Source organism: Porites lutea, chromosome 10, assembly GCF_958299795.1.
Source record: "Porites lutea chromosome 10, jaPorLute2.1, whole genome shotgun sequence".
Taxonomy (NCBI): domain Eukaryota; kingdom Metazoa; phylum Cnidaria; class Anthozoa; order Scleractinia; family Poritidae; genus Porites; species Porites lutea.
In genome coordinates, this window is record NC_133210.1 from 1,066,215 (window position 1) to 1,086,449 (window position 20,235).

Below are 20,235 nucleotides of genomic sequence, written 5' to 3' on the forward strand. Positions count from 1 at the left end.
GATACTCTAGAGAATTGTTTCTTGCACATGTCGTGTTATGCAGGTGCATACTAATTACTTGTGCATAATTTATGAAAAGACAAAAGGCAATTTCCTGGATAAGTGCAGTGTTGCACTTTAGGGCCTGTTTACATAGAGGTGGGGGGACCCCAGGTAGGTGAGGTAACCCACCTGTCCATTTAACAAATCGCATCAATTTTCCATGGTCTGCACTCTTGTAGACCATAGCAATGACATCATAAAATGTACTCAAGAGATAAGAGCGTGGACCATGGAAAATTGTGGTCGATTTTTTTTTTACAATACCATTTGTTGTTGTTTTTTTTTTTTTTTTACGAGAAACCAAAAACAAAATAACCAGCACTGCGTGACATGTTACGTCATTTCCATGGTTTATACTCTCATAGACCATAGCTATGGACCAATCAGTGCGCGAAGATTCGCTCAGTTACTGTAAAAATTATCTCTCTGGGTGAGGTGACCTGCTCCATCTTAGCTCACCTACCTGAGGTCCCCCACCTTTATTTAAACAGGCCCTTAAGCAGTCTAAAATTAAGTGTTATTTCAAGAAAATGTTATTAAATCCCAGTGGTTTTAAATCATCTTTACGTATTCATGCAAGACTTTCTTTATTTATCACAAGTGTAGCTGTTGTTTTGAAACTCCAAAGCAATGGCTACTTTTGTTAATTACAGTTGTTAAAGTGTTATTAAATTTACCCCAGATCACTACTTGTGGACTTCCGCAGATAAAAAAACAGTTACCACTTCCTGGTCCAGACATCTAATCCCTGTTGTTATTCAAAACATTCATCCATATTTTACAGATTTTCCGCACACTTTAAAGGACAACACAGCCCTATGTTTCAATGCGCTTGTAATGAAACAAGTAGCGAAAAACTTCTACCTTTTTGTTCACTATTCTATATTTCATCGCTAAGAGCTAGATCATTATGAATTATTGTGACGTCGACAAGAACTGGAGCTAAATTTACCAGTTAAGGACGATTTCGTAAAAGTGATAAAATTGGTCTTTTATTCTAGTTGGAGCAACTTCTCTTTAAGTGGGTATTCTTCTTCTATTTTATGGTACCCATTCTATAGTAAAAGCCACATAAAAATGTTTTAAAAAATGAAGCCTCTCTTTTTTGATCGAATTTACTCGTAAAGGTTTCGTTCCATCTAACTAACCCTAAGTACTGCACTGACAAAAAGAGTGGTGTTTCGTTTGAATTATGAGGCATTATGTTCACAATGAAGTTAGATGTGAATTATGATAGCGTGACTTAAAAATTAGTCTACTTTGAGTCACTAAACGTATAGTCTAAACTGGTTCAGCGGTGAATACTTCCAAAAAAAATTTAAAGGACTAGCACACGAAACTTCTCTTAAAAAGTTACAAAATACTGCAAGAACTGCTTGAAGAGGTAGCGCGTGGCCTGGGCGGAGGTAGTGCTCTACGCGGAGTGGGTGCTCTTCCCGGCAGCCCTCGCGCCATCCTTTGCAGTCGATCTTGGAAGGATCTGATGGGTGTAAGGTAGTTGTTTTCCATCCATGATCTCTGAAAGAACATTATTTTGCCAACTCTCTTCCTTTCTCCTCCAATGACGATGTTATCTGCAACTGCCAGCATGTGCGACACTGCACTCAGCTCATAGAATTGGTTATTACGTCCCCCACAGTCTTCATTCGGAAAAACACCTTGCCTATCAGCTCATCTGGGCTGAGGAGTATTACGAGTGCTAACAGAGCGTCGGTTTCTTGATCGCTCAGCAAATAGTAACTCTGGTAGTTCCTTAACCTGCTCAAAGCAGGATCGTCTAGCTGAATAACCGTGGCCACACAGTTGAGGTAGTACATCAATTTGGCTTTTGGATTCTGGGGTACCGAAACGCTTACTGAAGTATCTCTGATTCGAACTCTTTCTCCGACGAATGCTGCCATTTTCCGATGCGATTTGATCAACTACAGTCTGAAAAAAAGAGATATTTGTTGTTCAGTTTTAGACAAAAAACTGAAATCGAAATTTTGTTATTTGTAAATGATGTTTGTCAAGGAAATATAATCGTCAGGGTGAGTGAATTGACAACCTGTATCGGAGTCGCCTTCAGATTCAAACGGGAAGTTGTGCATCGTCAATTGACACCCGCAACCCACGACCATTAGTCAAACTAAAGTTGATGGTATGAACAGAGGCGTAACGTGAGACTTTAAATTGAAGGTGCACGCGCACGCGGGGAAGAAGAGTTGTTACGCCGAAGGCGTCTGCAGGGGGCATGCTCCCCCAGAACGGTTTTAAATCTAGGGTCTCGGAAATGCCATTACCAGCGTTTTCCACAGGATTTTCAGCACATTAGAGTGATTTTACTTAACCCGTGAAACAGGCAGTAGAATACTACGCGCTAAGCACCAGTTCCATTTTCTTTTTTTGTCTACTTGTAGCTGTTTTGCAATAGACAGAAGTCATCTGTTTCACGGTTAAAGCAAATCACTCTAATACGTAGGAAAATGCATTGGTTAGTTGTTTATTTTACTCGTCTCTAGTCTATGTTCGTACGGGGGCGTATGTGCGTATATGGACGCTACGCTCCTGAACTCTGTTCTTTTTTTATTTTCTTGGTTTTGATTAATTCCGAGAGTTAGCCGTGATTTCATTGACTGTGACGAATTTAAATGGCAGCGCCTTTTACTAGATCTCTTTAATAGGTTTGTGCAGGAGCCCATCATGGGCTCCTGGTTTGTGCGAACTGCTATGACAAAACAATACAGGCAGTACAGGTGCAGTCAACGATGATGTTCCATTGAGATAAAGACAATTTAAGTCTCTCGTTTTTTTTTGTTTTTTTTTCGCGTATTTCACACGCGAGGTGGACACCGTCTGTTATGCCAACTCTACGATAAACCTTGCCCAGTCCCTAGGCCTCATTATTTCGGGCGGCCAAAGCGTTCGAATGCGTCCCCGAAGTGAATTGACTGAGAGGAATTGGGAAAACGCCGTACAGGGAACCGAGCCTGAGAAAACAGCTGATAATACGCAACGGCACAGCTGGATTCCCGGCGAAAATACGTCTGAGGAACGACTGCAGATATCGGTCCAGGGCCGGGTTGCAGTTCAGTTTTTAAGGCTGACCGAAACCGGAAACCGTGCATGAAAAGCCTCTGGCACCCAGGGTAGGTTGTTCAAAGCAGGGTTAAATTACCCAGGGTTAGTGCGAAATTTGATTTTAGATATGAAAGCTTGAGAAGCAGATTCAGTTTTATTCTTTTTGCCTACAATTTGATGATTGGTTGCTCTAAAAAAAAGAGAGAAAATTATCCGGGAAAATGCTTTTGGCAAAAGAAAAAGAAACCCGAGTTAAAATTTAACCCTGGGTTAGCGCTACTGAATCGGCCTTCGAACAACTGGGCCCAGAATGATAAACTTTAATGCCATAGATTGCTCTTGTAAACGCATCATTTCTGCATAAATTTCATCACGAGATTCAGTCATTGTAATTGATTGTATTTTTACGTCACCGTGTTTACTGCTTGACTGAAGATCGCATCAGTCTGCCCTTCAAATCTTGATTTATTAATAATCACATTATTAATCAATCGATCGATAGATCGATCAACAGATAATTTAGTCAAAATTATTCAGTCAACTACGAATTTGTATCGGCGGGCTTACTTATATATCGGGGGAGAGATGGAAATCATAGGAATCATTGAAATGAATTAAAGGAAGGAGCTCTTTCCTATCTGTTCGCAAAACCTTCCTAGGAAATGTATTTAAAGTATAATCTGTCACCGACGATTCGCGAGCCAATGGCGGAATGAATCCTCTGGTAGCCTCATAAAAGAAACAAAACACTTACTCAACCTTGAGAAAATTCGGTTTTAGCGTATTGATTAGTACATCTGTTGCATTTTTATTTAACAGCTTCAATTCCTAGGCTGTGGGAAACATGATCAGGACGGTCAATATAGCTAATTTGCGCAACAGTGACGGTCTAGGTAGCTTATGGTTGCACGACTCCAAGGCACAGGCGGGGACCACATCCCAGTCTGAAAAATCCGGAAATCAAATACACTGGCTTCAATAAACAACACCAAAAATCCAACCAGTGAGGATAAAAAGATAACTGCAGAGCCCTAAGTAGCTTTGATCGGAACAGCGTTTATGTGACAAATGTTCCGCGTTTTCACTCCCTACAGTGCGTTTTCCTTCGGCTGATGCCCCGGCAATAACCCGTTTGGGCACTGTGAGCTGAATGAAGGCTTATTTATCAACCTTAGAGAAAAGTTCATTGACAACTTCGCGATTCGAGGATATTTCCACTTCCGGAGACCCTGACGGGAAAATGCAAGATGCTCTGATCGCCAATAATTCGAGAATCAGCTGAATTTTGCAGACCCTATTTCCCGCACGGTTTCAAGACATTTCAGCAGCTAAATTTACATCATTAATTACATAAACGTTCAGTTAAGGACTGAGAGCTAATTACACTCTCATCAGTAAGAAATTAAAGTCTTCATACCGTCAAGAACGCGTGAAGATGTCAGTGAAGGAAAATCTTAGACGCTCTTTAACAGAGTGAACCAGCAATATACTAAACACGGAAGTATTAGCGGAAGTGATCAGCAAAGTGAAAGAGTAACTAGAAAACCTCAGGTCGAGGTTAGAGTTCTTTAGGCTCTGACCAGCTAAGAGAAACACCCCCCTCGATTTGTACAATTTTTCAGATGCCATACGAAAGCCCAATTTTAAGAAGTTATCTTCCGTTGAATTATATTTTTGCTGGCCTTGCTGTTTCAAAGCTTTCTCAATTTTCTTCAGCTCTACAAAAATAATTGAGCCAACTCAGGAACGTAACCTCGTCTCCGGGACCTCGTTTGCCGTGCCTTTTGCTGACGATAGCTTGTAGTATTGACGTTATTTTATAGGATATCGAAAACGTCTTCTACATTTAGCCAACGCCAGCTGGTTCAACCTCGTCCCCACGAAATGTAAGGGGGCTGGGAAAAGATCGGGTGAAACTAGATTGGACATCTTATGAGGCCTACATAACCCATTATTCTCTTAAATCAAATCAAATCAAATCAACTTTATTGGTACATCCAATTAAAATGGGTTTTCACATACCAATTACAATAAAATCTAATATGAACAATAGAAATTCAATATAAACATTTGAAAGTGAAAAAAACATTACCATACTATTAAAAAAAATATAAAATATGCATAATTACACCATAATTCCAGTATCATTAACGTAATGATACTGGAATATTGTTGAAAGAGACCAGGGAAAAGACAGAAATGTAGAACGCCAGTTATGAGAGAACATATACCAGAGAGTTGAACACTGATCTGCAGTGATTAGGGTTGAGAACTGGTCTGAAAATGGTTGGCTTTTAAATATTATAATGGTGATACGGCATAAGAACATGTATATTTCAAAAACTACTGGATTTGGCAGCTAGTCCTCGACGGTGTAGGTTTATATGAAGCAAATGACTCGGGTTGACAAAGCATCACAGTTCTGTTTGATTCCTGTTTATGTTCTTCCGTGTAATTTTATTAAACGAAACAATCTGGCTTAAGCTCGGCCTGTATAGCAGGCGCTTCATGAGCCAAGCGAGCGAAACGAGTGCGAAGCACGAGACGAGGGGAGGAGAAAAATAACTATTTTTCTTCTCCCTTCGTCTCGCGGGAGGGGCGAGGAGAAACGATATTGTTAGGTGCTTTATGCTAGAGAAACCGGGTCAAACTCCCGCCCGTGTGTGCGGGCTTCCGAGGCTCGTGTACTTATACTGTGTAACTGCGAATATCGGACGCTTGATTATTTGATAACTTTTTTTGTTAGTTATGAAATAAAGTGTTGTTGTATAAAAAAAAAATTTAAAAAAACTTTTTTTGTTAATGAAAAAGTTTTACATGTATAACTATATGAAATCGGTAAACATTTCCTTGACGTATCCCTTGTTAGGGAAAGAAGGAAGAGAAAAGAAGAAGGAAAGCAGTACCCACACTTTCTCACCCACGGATTCCAAGCGGAAGAAGTCACGCAGTCGTTCCAAATCACCTTCCTCCAAAAAACGTAGTCGCCGTTCTCGGTCGGAAAGCCGCTCGAATTCACGGTCACCCTCACGGAGTAGATCAAGGTCGCCATTGGCGACGTCACTTACGGTATTCTGGCTTAAAATTGTTTCTCTTGTCTTCTTGTGCTTTTTGAAAACTTGTTAGCCTAACAGTTTTTTAAAGTATATTTTTGTTGTTTGTAACGTTTGATATACTACTTGGGAGACACCTTTTTTTTTTGCACGAAGCTGTAAGGATACATAATTGGCTTTATTCACAAAATAAAGTAGACAAACGCGACACAACCCCCTCATTTTGATTAAAATTTATTAATAACATTCTGTTTCTTTCCACAGTCCCTTAAGCATTACGATTCACGTACACCTTCACCTTCGAGTTCAAGACGATCACGATCCCGAAGTCGAAGCTCATCCCGTGGGCGCGGAAGATCCCGATCCCGAAGCAGGTCGCCAGGTACCAAACAGAGACGGAAACGATCTAGGTCACGGAGTGGGACGCCCGTGAAGAAAAGTTCGTCCCGAAAAAAACGGTCAAGATCCCGATCAAAATCACCTTCGAAGAAAAAGAGCAAAAAGAAGAAAAAGTGAAGCAATGAAAACAAAAGAGTTTTATATGAGACATCATTTGCAGTGGCTTATGTTATGCTTTGTTTGATGTCCAACACTTGAGCTGATTGGTTGACATTAAGTCAAGGAAGAACTATCGTGTGCAATGAAGTGCTTCTTTTGTATTTCACGCAATCGTCACAGTGACAAACTCTTGAGATTTTTTGTATAGGAAACTACATAGGAGAAGACAGGAAACCGGAGGGAGAACTTTCAGTGAGATATTGTAATTCTTTACTGTGCAACACCCCGAATAAGCTCAAATTTTAGTGACTCTGGTTGGTGTTTACTTCTCTCTAATTACTGTACCAAACATTTTTAGCTTCCTCCCTCCTTTTTAGAGTCATAAACTAGTAATAATAATGAAAATATACTGAATAAAAATGTCATTGTGGGAGGACGTTACTAGGAGAGAGAACTGACTTTTAGAACAATAGACCATTTTAGCTTGTGTGTTTTGTTTTCCCGTTTCAGACCACGTGATGATACTCTTGGGAATTGTTTCTTGCATATGTCGTGTTATGCAGGTGAATACTAATTACTTGTGCATAATTTATGAAAAGACAAAAGGCAATTTCCTGGATAAGTGCAGTGTTGCACTTTAGGGCCTGTTTACATTGAGGTGCGGGACCCAGGTAGGTGAGGTAACCCGCCTGTCCAATTAACAAATAGCATCAATTTGCCTTGGTTTACCGTGACTCTTATAGACCATAGAAATGACATCACAAAATGTTAAGACCGTAAAGCATGGAAAATTGTGGTCGATTTGTTTTTTACAATAACATTTGTTTCTTTTTTTTTACGAAAAAATAAAACAACCGGCACAGCGTGACATGTTACGTCATTTCCATGGTTTATACTCTCATAAACCATAGCTATGGACCAATCAGCGCGCGAAGATTCGCTCAGTTATTGTAAAAATTATCTCTCTTGGTGGGGTGATCCGCTACACGTTACCTCACCTACCTGAGGTCCCCCACCTTTATGTAAACAGGCCCTTAAACAGTCTAAAATTAAGTGTTATTTCAAGAAAATGTAATTAAATCCCAGTGGTTTTAAATCATCTTTACGTATTCATGCAAGACTTTAACAATGGCTACAATGGCTACTTTTGTTAATTACAGTTGTTAAAGTGTCATTAAATTTTTCCCGGATCACTACTTGTGGACTTCCGCAGATAAAAAAACACTTCCTGGTCCTGACATCTAATCCCTGTTGTTATTCAAAACATTCATCCATATTTTACAGATTTACCGCACACTTAAAAGGACAACACAGCCCTATGTTTCAATGCGCTTGTAATGAAACAAATAGCAAGAAACTTCTACCTTTTTCTTCGTTATTCTATATTTCATCGCTAAGAGCTAGATCATTATGAATTATTGTGACGTCGACAAGAACTCAAGCTAAATTTACCAGTTAAGGACGATTTCGTAAAAGTGATAAAATTGGTCTAGAGCAATTTCTCTTTAAGTGGGTATTCTTCTTCTATTTTATGGTACCCATTCTATAGTAAAAGCCATATAAAAATGTTTTAAAAAATGAAGCTTCTCTTTTTTGATCGAATTTACCCGTAAAGGTTTCGTTCCATCTAGCTAACCCTAAGTACTGCACTGACAAAAAGAGTGGTGTTTCGTTTGAATTATGAGGCATTATGTTCACAACGGAGTTAGATGTGAATTATGATAGCGTGACTTAAAAATTAGTCTACTTTGAGTCACTAAACGTACAGTCTAAACTAGTTCAGCGGTGAATACTTCCAAAAACAATTTAAAGGGCTAGCACACGAAACTTCTCTTAAAAAGTTACAAAATACTGCAAGAACTGCTTGAAGTGGTTATCGTAGAGGTAGCGCGTGGCCTGGACGGAGGTGGAGCTCTACGCGGAGTGGGTGCTCTTCCCGGCAGCCCTCGCGCCATCCTTTGCAGTCGATCTTGGAAGGATCTGATCGGTGTAAGGTAGTTGTTTTCCATCCATGCTCTCTGAAAGAACATTATTTTGCCAACTCTCTTCCTTTCTCCCCCAATGACGATGTTATCTGCAACTGCCAGCATATGCGACACTGCACTCAGCTCATAGAATTGGTTATTACGTCCCCCACAGTCTTCATTCGGGAAAAACACCTTGCCTATCAGCTCATCTGGGCTGAGGAGAATTACGAGTGCCAACAGAGCGTCGGTTTCTTCCTCGCTCAGCGAATAGTAACTCTGGTAGTTTTTTAACCTGCTCAAAGCAGGATCGTCTAGCTGAATAACCGTGGCCACACAGTTGAGGTAGTACATCAATTTGGCTTTTGGATTCTGTGGTACCGAAACGCTTACTGAAGTATCTCTGATGCGAACTCTTTCTCCGACGAATGCTGCCATTTTTCGACGCGATTTGATCAACTACAGTCTGAAAAATAGAGATAATTTGTTGTTCAGTTCTAGCTAAAAAAGTGAAATCGAAATTTTATCATTCCTTCAAAATGTTTGCCATCTGATGATATAATTGTCAGGGTGAGTGAAGTGACAACCTGTGCTGAAGTCATCTTTAGTTTCAAAGAGAGTTGTGTATCTTAAATTGGTGGTATGAATCAGGGGCGTAGCGTGAGACTTTGAAGGTGCGGCTCGCGGGGAAGAAAAGTTGTTGCGGCAAAGACAGCCCAATCTAGGGGGTTCTGAGGGCATGCTCCTCTAGAAATGTTTTTCCGCAGGACATTTTCAGCACATTAGTCCACATGTAATACGTAAGAAAATGCAGTAATTGGTTCTTTATTTCACTCATCTCTAGTGTTGTCGGTAAGGTACAGTGCTTACCGGAAAAAAAGGCCATTGACCCCTTCAGAATTATGGAATAATAAAAGGATAAGGAAATGTTAACAGAAAGACACTAAAATAGTGCGAAAAAATGTATCGGTCATCCCGATTTAATGACAAAAAAAAATGCCTTTTTTCGAAATTGGAAATTTTTTTTCTGTATTTCAGTTGTACATGTGCCACGGGAGTATATGTGTACATGGACGCTAAACTCTGCTTTTATTTATTTTCTTGCCGTAATTTCATTGACTGTGACCGGATGATGCTTCTGCTGTGACAACATCAAATGGCAGTGCCTTTTAAATAAATTCCTTTTTAAAAAAGGTATGCGCGAACTGCTATGACAAAACACTACAGACAGGCACAGTCAGCGATGATGTTCTTTTAACATTAAGACCATTTTTTGTCTCTCTTTTCTTGCGTATTTCACAGCGAGGTGGACACCGTCTGTTATGCTGTACGATAAAACAGCTGACGGTGCCGCTGGATTCCCCGCAAATTGACGTCTGAGGAGCGACTGCAGAGATCAGTCCAGAATGATCAACTTTAATGCCAGATTACTCTTGTAAACCCATCATTTGTGCATAAATTGTTATCACGACATTCAATAATTGTGATTTATTATATTTTCACTTCACCGTGTTTAATGCTAAACTGAAGATCACATCAGTCCTCTTGATTCATAAAATCGCATTATTAATCAAACACTATCAATTAATCAATTGATCGATCGATCAACAGACAATTTAGTTAAAATTATTCCGTTTACTTCGAATTTGTATCGGTGGGCTTGCTTATATATATGTCGCGGAAGAGATGAAAGTCATAGGAATCATTCAAATGGATTAAAGGGAGGAGCTCTTTCCTATCTGTACGCAAAACCTCATTGGGAAATGCATCAAAAGTATAATCTGTCACCATTGAAGTCTCGACGATTCGCGAACCAGTAGCGGAATAAATCCTCTGGTAGCCTCATGAAAGAACCTTGAGAAAATTCGGTTTTAGCGTATTGGTTAGTACATCTGTTGCAAAAGAAAATGCTTAAAAGCTTCAATTCTTAAGCTGTGGGAAACATGATCAGGACAGTTAATATAGCTAACTTGTACAATGGTGATGGTCTAGGTAGCTTATGGTTGCACGACTCCAAGACACAGGCGGGGACCACATCCCAGTCTGAAATTCTGGAAATCGAATACACTGGCTCCAATAAACAACACCAAAAATCCAACCAGTGAGGATAGATAGATAACTGCAGAGCCTTTTACTTAAAAGTAACTTTGATCGGAACAGCGTTTATGTGACAAATGTTCCGCGTTTTCATTCTCTAGAGTGCGTTTTCCTTCTGCTGATGCCCAATAACCCGTGTGGGTACCGTGCAAAAAGTTCATTGACAAGTTCGTGATTCGAGGATATTTCCACTTCCGGAGACCCCGACGGGAAAATGCAAGATGCTCTGATCGCCAATAATTCGAGAATCAGCTGAATTTTGCGTAGACCCTAAATTTGTCAAGAGGACATTTCCGCACGGTTTCAAGACATTTCAGCAGCTGCATTTACATCATTAATTACATAAAAGTTCAGTTAAGGATTGGGAGCTAATTACACTCTCATCGGTAAGAAATTAAAGTGTTCATACCGTCAAGAACGCGTGAAGATGTCAGTGAAGGAAAATCTTAGACGCTCTTCCACAGGGTGAACCAGCAATGTAGTAAACACGGAAGTGTTAGCGGAAGTGATTAGCAAAGTGAAAGAGTAACTAGAAACCTCAGGTCGAGGTTAGAGTTCGTTAGGCTCTGACCGGCTAAGAGAAACAATATTTGTATAATTTTTCAGATCATACGAAAGCCCAGTTTTAAGAAGTTATCTTCCGTTGAATTATATTTTTGCTGTCCTTGCTGTTTTTAAGTTTTTAAAAAAATTTTTCTCAATATTCTTCAGCTTTACAAAAATAATTGAGCTAGCGCAGGAACGTAACCTTGTTCCCAGGACTTCTCCTTTGCAGTGCCTTTTGCTGACGATAGCCTGTGTTATTGATGTTATGTTATAGGATATCGAAACAGGCGTCTTCCAAATTTAGTCAACGCCAGCTGGTTCAACCTCGTCCCAAGAAAATGTAAGGGGGCCGGGAAAAGATCGGGTGAAGTCAGATTGGACATCTTATCAGGCCTACATAACGCATCATTCTCTAAACGTAATGAAACCGGAAAATTGTTGCAAAAGACCTGGGACCAGGGGAAAGACAGAACTGTAGAACGCCAATTACGAGAGAGCATATACCAGAGAGTTAAACACTGATCTGCAGTGATTAGGGTTGAGCACTGATCTGAAAGTGGTTGGCTTTCAAATATTGTAATGGGATACGGCATAAGAACATATATATTTCAAAACTACTAGATTTGGCAGCCAGTCCTTGACGGTGTAGGTTTATATGATGAAAATGACTCGGGTTGACAAAGCATCACAGTTCTGTTTGATTCCTGTTTATATTCTTCATGTAATTTTATTGATAGAAACAATCTGCATGGTTTAAGCTACAATAGCCTGCATAGCAGTCGCTTTATGAGCCAAACGAGGCGAACGCGGCATTTTGCGCTAAGTACGAAACGAGTGCGAAGCGCGAGACGAGGGGAGGAGAAAAATAACTATTTTTCTTCTCCCCTCGTCTCGCGGGAAGGGCGAGGAGAAACGATATTGCTAGGTGCTTTATGCTAGAGAAACCAGCTTAAGCTCCCGCTTGTGTGTGCGGGCTTCCGTGGCTCATGTGCGCCTACCTGCTCATGCTGCCGTTTCTAATACTGGGGGGTGTAACTGTGAATATCGCATATTGATTATTTGGTAACTTTTTTTGTTAGTTAATAAGTTTTAGATGTAGTATAAGTATATGTAATCAGTAAACATTTCCTTGACGTATCCCTTGTTTCTATCATCCTCAAGGCTGTCACACCAAAAGAAGGAAGAGAAATGAAGAAGAAAAGCAGTAGCCACACTTCCTCACCCACGGATTCCAAGCGGAAGAAGTCACGCAGTCGTTCCAAATCACCTTCATCCAAAAAACGTAGTCGTCGTTCTCGGTCGGACAGCCGCTCGAATTCACGGTCACCCTCACAGAGTAGATCACGGTCGCTATTGGCAACGTCACTTACGGTATTCTAGCTGAAAATTGTTTATCTTTTCGTGCGTTTTGAAAACTTGTTAGCCGAACAGTTTTTCAAATTTTATTTTGTTGTTTGTAGCTTTTGATATACTACTTCGGAGACATCTATTTTTTACATGAAGCTGTAAAGACACCAGCCTGAGAAAACAGCCGACATTTTGCGATGCTGCCACTGGTTTCCACGCCAAATGACGTCTGAGAAACGAGCGTAGAAATGACGTCATAAAATGTACTCAAGTGATAAGAGTGTGGACCATGCAAAATTGTGGTCGATTTGTTTCTTACAATAACATTTGTTGTTGTTGTTGTTGTTGTTGTTTTTTTTTACGAGAAACCAAAAACAAAATAACCAGCACTGCACGACATGTTACGTCATTTCCATGGTCTACACTTTCATAGACCATAGCTATGGACCAATCAGCGCGCGAAGATTCGCTCAGTTACTGTAAAAATTATCTCTCTGGGTGGGGTGACCTGCTCCATCTTAGCTCACCTACCTGAGGTCCCCACCTTCATCTAAACGGGCCCTTAAAGAATCTAAAAACTAAGTGTTATTTCAGGAAAATATTATTAAATCCCTCTGGTTTTAAATCATCTTTACGTATTCATGCATGACTTGAAGAATATGTCATCCAACAAATCATTATAGGCATATATTTGTTCTGGTTTGTCTTGCTTTTGTTGGTCAAAAACTGTATTTTAATTCACTTTCTCCTGGCAATCAATAACAAACAATACCGTATTTGCAATGGCAGCCGGTGTTAAACCCAGTGAAATGCATTGCAGTGTGCATAGTAACATGGTTTACACAATCGCAGACGAAGTTCCATTCTTTTGCATTCTCCTGACTCAATGCTCTTCTGTGCATGACTCGCAGAGTCTGAAGCGTAAGTACTGAGATCGAGAATCAGCTAATGACTGCGTCTGTTCATGTTGATTATGCCCATGTTTGCGCCGCCGAACGGTTACATCCTGTTTATGAAAGGGGCAGTGTCTCCAGGAAGTGTTTGTTGTCGACGAATTTCACAAGTAGTGGTCGGGGTTCGATTTAATACAACGTTTAATTTACAATTTTGATTTCGACATTGCTGATCCTAGCAGTACCCAGGACGCATGTCATACATCAACCTTGTATATGGCCTAGCTCGCCACGAGACCTTCATAGCTCAGTGGTTAGAGCATCCGACCGGTGTACGGAAGGTCATAGGTTCAATTCCTGTCGGGGACTCAGATTTTTTCTTTGTGCCATGCTCATGACATGTTGATTTCTTCACCGAGCTTAAAATTTACCTTTATTTTTTATTTACCTTTTTTTTTATTTATTAAGTGTAGCTATTGCTTTAAAACTCCAAAGCAATGGCTACTTTTGCTAATTACAGTTGTTAAAGTGTTATTAATTTTACCCCAATCACTACTTGTGGCCTTCCCTCCATAACAAGCACTTCCTGGTCCAGACATCTACGCCTTGCATCTAATCCCTGTTGTCATTCAAAACATTCATCCACATTTTAGATTTACCGCACACTTTAAAGGACAACACAGCCCTATGTTTCAATGAGCTTGTAATGAAACAAGTAGCAAAAAACTTCTACCCTTTTGTTCGTTATTCTATATTTCATCGCTAAGAGCTAGATCATTATAAGTTATTGTGACGTCGACAAGAACTCAAGCTAAATTTACCAGCAAAGTACGATTTCGTAAAAGTGATAAAATTGGCTTTTTATTGTAGCTAGAGCAATTTCTCTTAAGTCGGTATTTTTCTTCTATTTTATTGTACCCATTTCAGAGTAAAAGCCACATATATAAATTTTATTGTTTAAAAAATGAAGCTTCTCTTTTTTGATCGAATTTACCCGTAAAGGTTTCATTCCATTAACCCCAAGTACTGCATTGACAACAACAGTGGTATTTGAACAAGAGGAAGAAGATACTTTTATTTAGCTAGGGTAACTCCTACAGTTACAAAAACTCATATCCTTAGAGGCCCTAGATAAAAAAGAAATATAAAACATGTTAAAAATACTTAAAACTAGTCCTAACTAAGCTAATAGAAAAATATCCTAAAAAAAAAGGATAAAAATTATCACAAACTACTAATAAAAACTACAAATTACGATTAAAAACTTCACATCCATGATATAGTTAATAGGTAATAGCATATGGTATAGGTAATAGCATGATTAAGTAATAGGTAATAGCATGATTTATAGTGATATTTGGCATAAATGCCACGAGTGATATTTCGAAATTGTTTTCGACAATTTTGAAATATCACGAGTGGTATTTATGCCAAGTATCACGTACAAATCATGCAATTATTTGTTTATACTACTACCCGCAAAAGGTTTGTAATTTTCACATGTAGCACCATTGCTCTAAGCCAATCAAATTGCAGTAATTTTTCATGTAGTAGTATAACATTTGAAATTATGTCCACAATGAAGTTAGGTATGAATTATGATAGCGTGACTTAACATTTAGTCTACTTTGAGTCACTAAGGACTTGCACACGAAACTTCTTTTAAAAAGTTACAAAATACTGCAACAACAGCCTTCAGAGGTAGCGCGTGGGCTGGACGGAGGTGGGGCTCTACGCGGAGTGGGTGCTCTTCCCGGCAGCCCTCGCGCCATCCTTTGCAGTCGATCTTGGAACGACATGATGGGTGTAAGGTAGTTGTTTTCCATCCACGATCTCTGAAAGAACATTATTTTGCCAACTCTCTTCCTTTCTCCCCCAATGACGATGTTATCTGCAACTGCCAGCATATGCGACACTGCACTCAGCTCCAAGAATTGGTTAGTACGTCCCCCACAGTCTTCACTCGGGAAAAACACCTTGCCTATCAGCTCATCTGGGCTGAAGAGTATTACAAACGCCAACAGAGCGTCGGTTTCTTGATCGCTCAGCAAATAGTAACTCTGGTAGTTCCTTAACCTGCTCAAAGCATGATTGTCTAGCTGAATAACCGTGGCCACACAGTTGAGGTAGTACATCAGTTTGGCTTTTGGATTCTGTGGTACCGAAACGCTTCGTGAAATATCTCTTATTCCGACCCTTTCTCCGACAAATGCTGCCATTTTCCGACGCAATTTGATCAACTACAGTCTGAAAAAAAGAGATAATTTGTTGTTCAGTTTTAGTTAAAAAAGTGAAATACAAATTTATTATTCAGTAAAAATGTTTGTCAGGATATATAATTGTGAGGATGTGTGAAGTGACAACTTGTGCCGAAGTCATCTTTAGATTCAAAGAAAATTGTACAGTCTGAAGCGTGAGACTTGTATACGCCGCGGGGAAGAAAAGTTGTTGCGCCGAAAAAAGCCCAATTCGGCTAGGGGGATCTGCTCAGGGCAATTAATTTTATTGCTTCATAAAAGAAAAGAGCCTTTGCTTAGGCACTAGTTACAAAACTAAAGATGTCTTCAATACGGTCAAGTTACTATTATTACTGTGACATGCATGCATGAGATGTAGAATCACACAGTTTGCACGTGAACGTGTCGGACTTTGCCCCTTTCGTGGTTCGTGCGTGAGGCAATTCGAGTTATCACATAGTAATCTAGTAAACAGGGGGCCTAGTTGTTCGAAGGCCTTTTAGCCCCTTAACCCGGGTTTCTCTTTCTTGTGTTCAAAAGCATTTTCTCGGATAATTTTTTTCTGTTATATTTAGAGCTTTCAATCATCAACTTGTAGACAAAAACAATTGAAACTGAAATTCTTTTTAAGCTTTCAAATCTGAATTCAAATCTGGCACTAACCCTGGGTTATCTTAACCCGGCTTTGAACAATTCAGCCCAGGATTACCTGTTTATAAAATAACTCATGCACACAATTAGCAATTGAAGGTGTTGGACTTTGGCCCTTTTACAATTCGTACGTAAAAAAAACGTAAATTGTTTACTAGAAAATTTTCTCAAACGATTTTAAGAAATCACCTCGGCTTTAAAACATCAGCAATTAAATTATGCTTCATGTAACGTCAAAGTTGATAGCCTAACATTATTAAATTCCAAGAAAATCATCAATTGAAACTGCAGAAATATATTTCTACTGATATCATGTTATTCCTCTCAATAAAACAATATCTAATTAGTGTCTTCTACCTTCTTCCAATTGTATTCCCTAACACAACTGTTTCTACTTAAAGCCTGGTTTCCATATGATCGCTGCGATCGCTGCGATCACACGTTTGCCTACTCGTCAAGATGGCGTCGAAAACCGTGCCAAGGTCTATAGCCTCAAGGTCACTTAAAATAAATCCTTATGAAAATGACAAAAATCTCTGGAAATGTTTTGTTTCTTGGCATAAAGGAAGCCGGTTTGCCACTGTATAGAAAACGGCATCTGTTATATTGGTTAAACACATTTCTGCTTTTGTTATTTGTGTAGATGTGGTTGAGGCACGTTTGTGCATAGATGTGGTGAGGCACGTTTGTGTACGTAGATTTTGTGAGGCACTTGTGTAGATGTGCTCCCCCAGAAAATTTTTTTAATTTAGGGTCTCGGAAATGCCATTTCCAGCGTTTTCCGCTGGATTTTCAGCACATTAGTCTACATGTAATACGTAGGAAAATGCAGTAGTTGGTTCTTTATTTCACTCTTCTCTAGTGTTGTCGGTAAGGTACAGTGCTTACCGGAAAAAAAGTCCATTGACCCCTTCAGAATTATAGAATAATAAAAGGATAAGACACCAAAATAGCGCGAAAAATGTACCAATCATTCCGATTTAATGATAAAAAGAATGCTTTTTTCCGAAAATGGAAATTTTGTTTTCTTTATTTTAGCTGTACATGAACGCACGGGCGTATGTGCGTACCAGGGCGGATATCCGCCCTGGTACGTACATGGACGCTACGCTCCTGAATTCTGCTTTTATTTATTTTCTTGGTCTTGATTTATTCTGAGAGCGGTTAGCCGTGATTTCATTGACTGTGACAACTTCAAATGGCAGTGCCTTTTAAATGAATCTCTAATTGGTTTGCGCGAACTGCTAAGACAAAACGCTACATACAGGTGCAGTCAACGATGATGAGTCCATTGACGTAAAGACAATTTTTTGTCTCTCTTTGTTCGCGTATTTCACAGCGAGGTGCAGGGGCGGATCCAGGATTTTTCTTAGGAGGGGGTGTCGGCCACTAACTGACCGATGACATAAAAAATTTTATATTAAAAGCGAATACGAAGAAGAGGGCTTTTGACTAGGAAATAACATAATGTGAACTGCTGAGAATACATATCAAACGATACAGCAGATTTTGTATGACTGTGAAGCGACTGCACAGTGTTAATTAGAAAGTATTAGGTCATCCGGGGGGGATGCGCATCCCCTGTACCCTCCCCCTAGATCCGCCCCTAAGGTGGACACTGTTTGTTATGCCAACTTTACGATAAAACAGCTGACGGCGCCGCTGGATTCCCCGCGAATTGACGTCTGAGGAGCAACTGCAGAGATCAGTCCAGAATGATGAACTTTAATGACAGATTACTCTTGTAAACGCATCATTTCTGCATAAATTCTTATCACGAGATTCAATAATTGTAATTTATTGTAGTTTCACGTCACCGCGTTTAATGCCAAACTGAAGATCACATCAGTCTTTTGCCCTTCAAATCTGTTGATCGATCAATCAACAGATAATTTAGTCAAAATTATTCAGTTTTCTTCGAATTTGTATGGGCGGGCTTGCTTATATATGTTGGGGGAGAGATGGAAATCATAGGAATCCGATTCAAATGGATTAAAGGGAGGAGCTGTTTCATATCTGTACGCAAAACCTTATTGGGAAATGCATCTAAAGTATAATCTGTCACCATTGAAGTCTCGACGATTCGCGAACCAGTAGCGGAATAAATCCTCTGGTAGTCTCTTAAAAGAGACAAAACACTTACTCAACCTTGAGAAAATTCTGTTTTAGCATATTGATTAATACATCTGTTGCATTTATACGGTGTTTTAAAAAGCAAACAGCAACAAAAAAAAGCTTAAAAGCTTCAATTCTTAAGGTGCGGAGGAAACATGATCAGGAAAGTCAATATAGCTACTTTCCGTGTACTTTGTGCAACGGTGATGGTCGAGGTAGCTAATGGCTGCACGACTCCAAGACACAGGCGGGGACCACATCCCAGTCTGAAAAATCCGGCAATCAAATACACTGGCTCCAATAAGCAACACCAAAAATCCAAACAGTGAGGATAGATAGATAACTGCAGAGCCTTAAGTAGCTTTGATCGGAACAGCGTTCATGTGACAAATGTTGCGCGTTTTCATTCTCTGGAGTGCGTTTTCCTTCGGCTGATGCCCAATAACCCGCTTGGGCACTGTGACCTGAATTAAGGCTTATTTATCGACCTTAGAAAAAAGTTCATTGACAAGTTCGTGATTCGAGGATATTTTCACTTCCGGAGACCCCGACAGGAAAAAGCAAAATGATCTGATCGCCAATAATTCGAGAATCGGCTGAATTTTGCATAGACCCCGCTTTGTCAAGAGGACATTTCCGCACGGTTTCAAGACATTTCAGCCACATTTACATCATTAATTACATAAAAGTTCAGTTAAGGACTGAGAGCTAATTACAATCTCATCGGTAAGAAATTAAAGTGTTCATACCGGTCAAGAACGCGTGAAGATGTCAGTGAAGGAAAATCTTAGACGCTCTTCAACAGAGTGAACCAGCAATATTCTAAACACGGAAGTTTTAACGGAAGTGATCAGCAAAGTGAAAGAGCAATGAACTAGAAAACCTCAGGTCGAAGTTAGAGAGGCTCTGACCGGCTAAGAGAAACACCTTCCTCGATATGCATAATTATTCAGACCATACGAAAGCCCAGTTTTAAGAAGTTATCTTCCGTTGAGTTGTATTTTTGCTGTCCTTGCTGTTTTAAAGCTTTTTAAACATTTTTCTCAATTTTCTTCAGCTCTACAAATATAATTGAGATAATGCAGGGACGTAACCTCGTTCCCAGGACTTCTCGTTTGCTTTGCCTTTTGCTGATAGTATGAGAGAACATACAAGAGAGTTTTAAAACACTGATCTGCAGTGATTAGGGTTGAGCACTGATCTGAAAATGGTTGGCTGATAAATATTGTAATGGGATACGGCATAAGAACAAATATATTTCAAAAACTATTAGATTTGGCAGCTAGTCCTCGACGGTGTAGGTTTATGTGAAGCAAATGACTCGGGTTGACAAAGCATCACAGTTCTGTTTGATTCCTGTTTATATTCTTCTTGTAATTTTATTGATAGAAATAATCTGGTTTATGCTACAATAGGCTGCATAGCAGTCGCTTTATGAGCCAAACGAGGCGAACGCGGCATTTTGCGCTGAGTACGAAACGAGTGCGAAGTGCGAGACGAGGGGAGGAGAAAAATAACTATTTTTCTTCTCCCCTCGTCTCGCGGGAAGGGCGAGGAGAAACGATATTGTTAGGTGCTTTATGCTAGAGAAACCAGGTTAAGCTCCCGCTCGTGTGTGCGGGCTTCCGTGGCTCATGTGCGCCTACCTGCTCATGCTGCCGTTTCTAATACTGTGTAACTGCGAATATCGGACGCTTGATTATTTGGTAACTTTTTTTGTTAGTTTTAGATG

At 39.8% G+C, this 20,235-nt stretch overlaps 2 protein-coding genes and 1 pseudogene across 2 annotated transcripts; all 3 read right to left on the reverse strand.

Moving 5' to 3' along the window:
* Window positions 1–612: 612 nt before the first annotated feature.
* Window positions 613–4,646, reverse strand: LOC140951347 (uncharacterized; annotated as a pseudogene).
* A 2,976-nt stretch (window positions 4,647–7,622) lies between these two features.
* LOC140951346 (uncharacterized) lies at window positions 7,623–11,330 on the reverse strand. The gene is made up of 2 exons (XM_073400614.1): window positions 11,124–11,330; window positions 7,623–9,083 (listed from the first exon to the last, which is right to left on the reverse strand). The coding sequence occupies exon 2, from the start codon at window positions 9,053–9,055 to the stop codon at window positions 8,495–8,497; it is 561 nt and encodes a 186-aa protein (XP_073256715.1). The 5' UTR covers window positions 9,056–9,083; window positions 11,124–11,330; the 3' UTR covers window positions 7,623–8,494.
* Window positions 11,331–14,420: 3,090 nt separating this feature from the next.
* LOC140951349 (uncharacterized) lies at window positions 14,421–19,267 on the reverse strand. The gene is made up of 2 exons (XM_073400615.1): window positions 19,253–19,267; window positions 14,421–15,747 (listed from the first exon to the last, which is right to left on the reverse strand). Exon 2 carries the CDS (start codon window positions 15,717–15,719, stop codon window positions 15,171–15,173), a length of 549 nt encoding a protein of 182 aa, XP_073256716.1. The 5' UTR covers window positions 15,720–15,747; window positions 19,253–19,267; the 3' UTR covers window positions 14,421–15,170.
* Window positions 19,268–20,235: the final 968 nt, after the last annotated feature.

Coding starts and splice junctions, on each gene's coding strand:
- LOC140951346 (XM_073400614.1), bottom strand. CDS start 9,055: ATGGCAGCATTCGTCGGAGAAAGAGTTCGCATCAGAGATACTTCAGTA.
- LOC140951349 (XM_073400615.1), bottom strand. CDS start 15,719: ATGGCAGCATTTGTCGGAGAAAGGGTCGGAATAAGAGATATTTCACGA.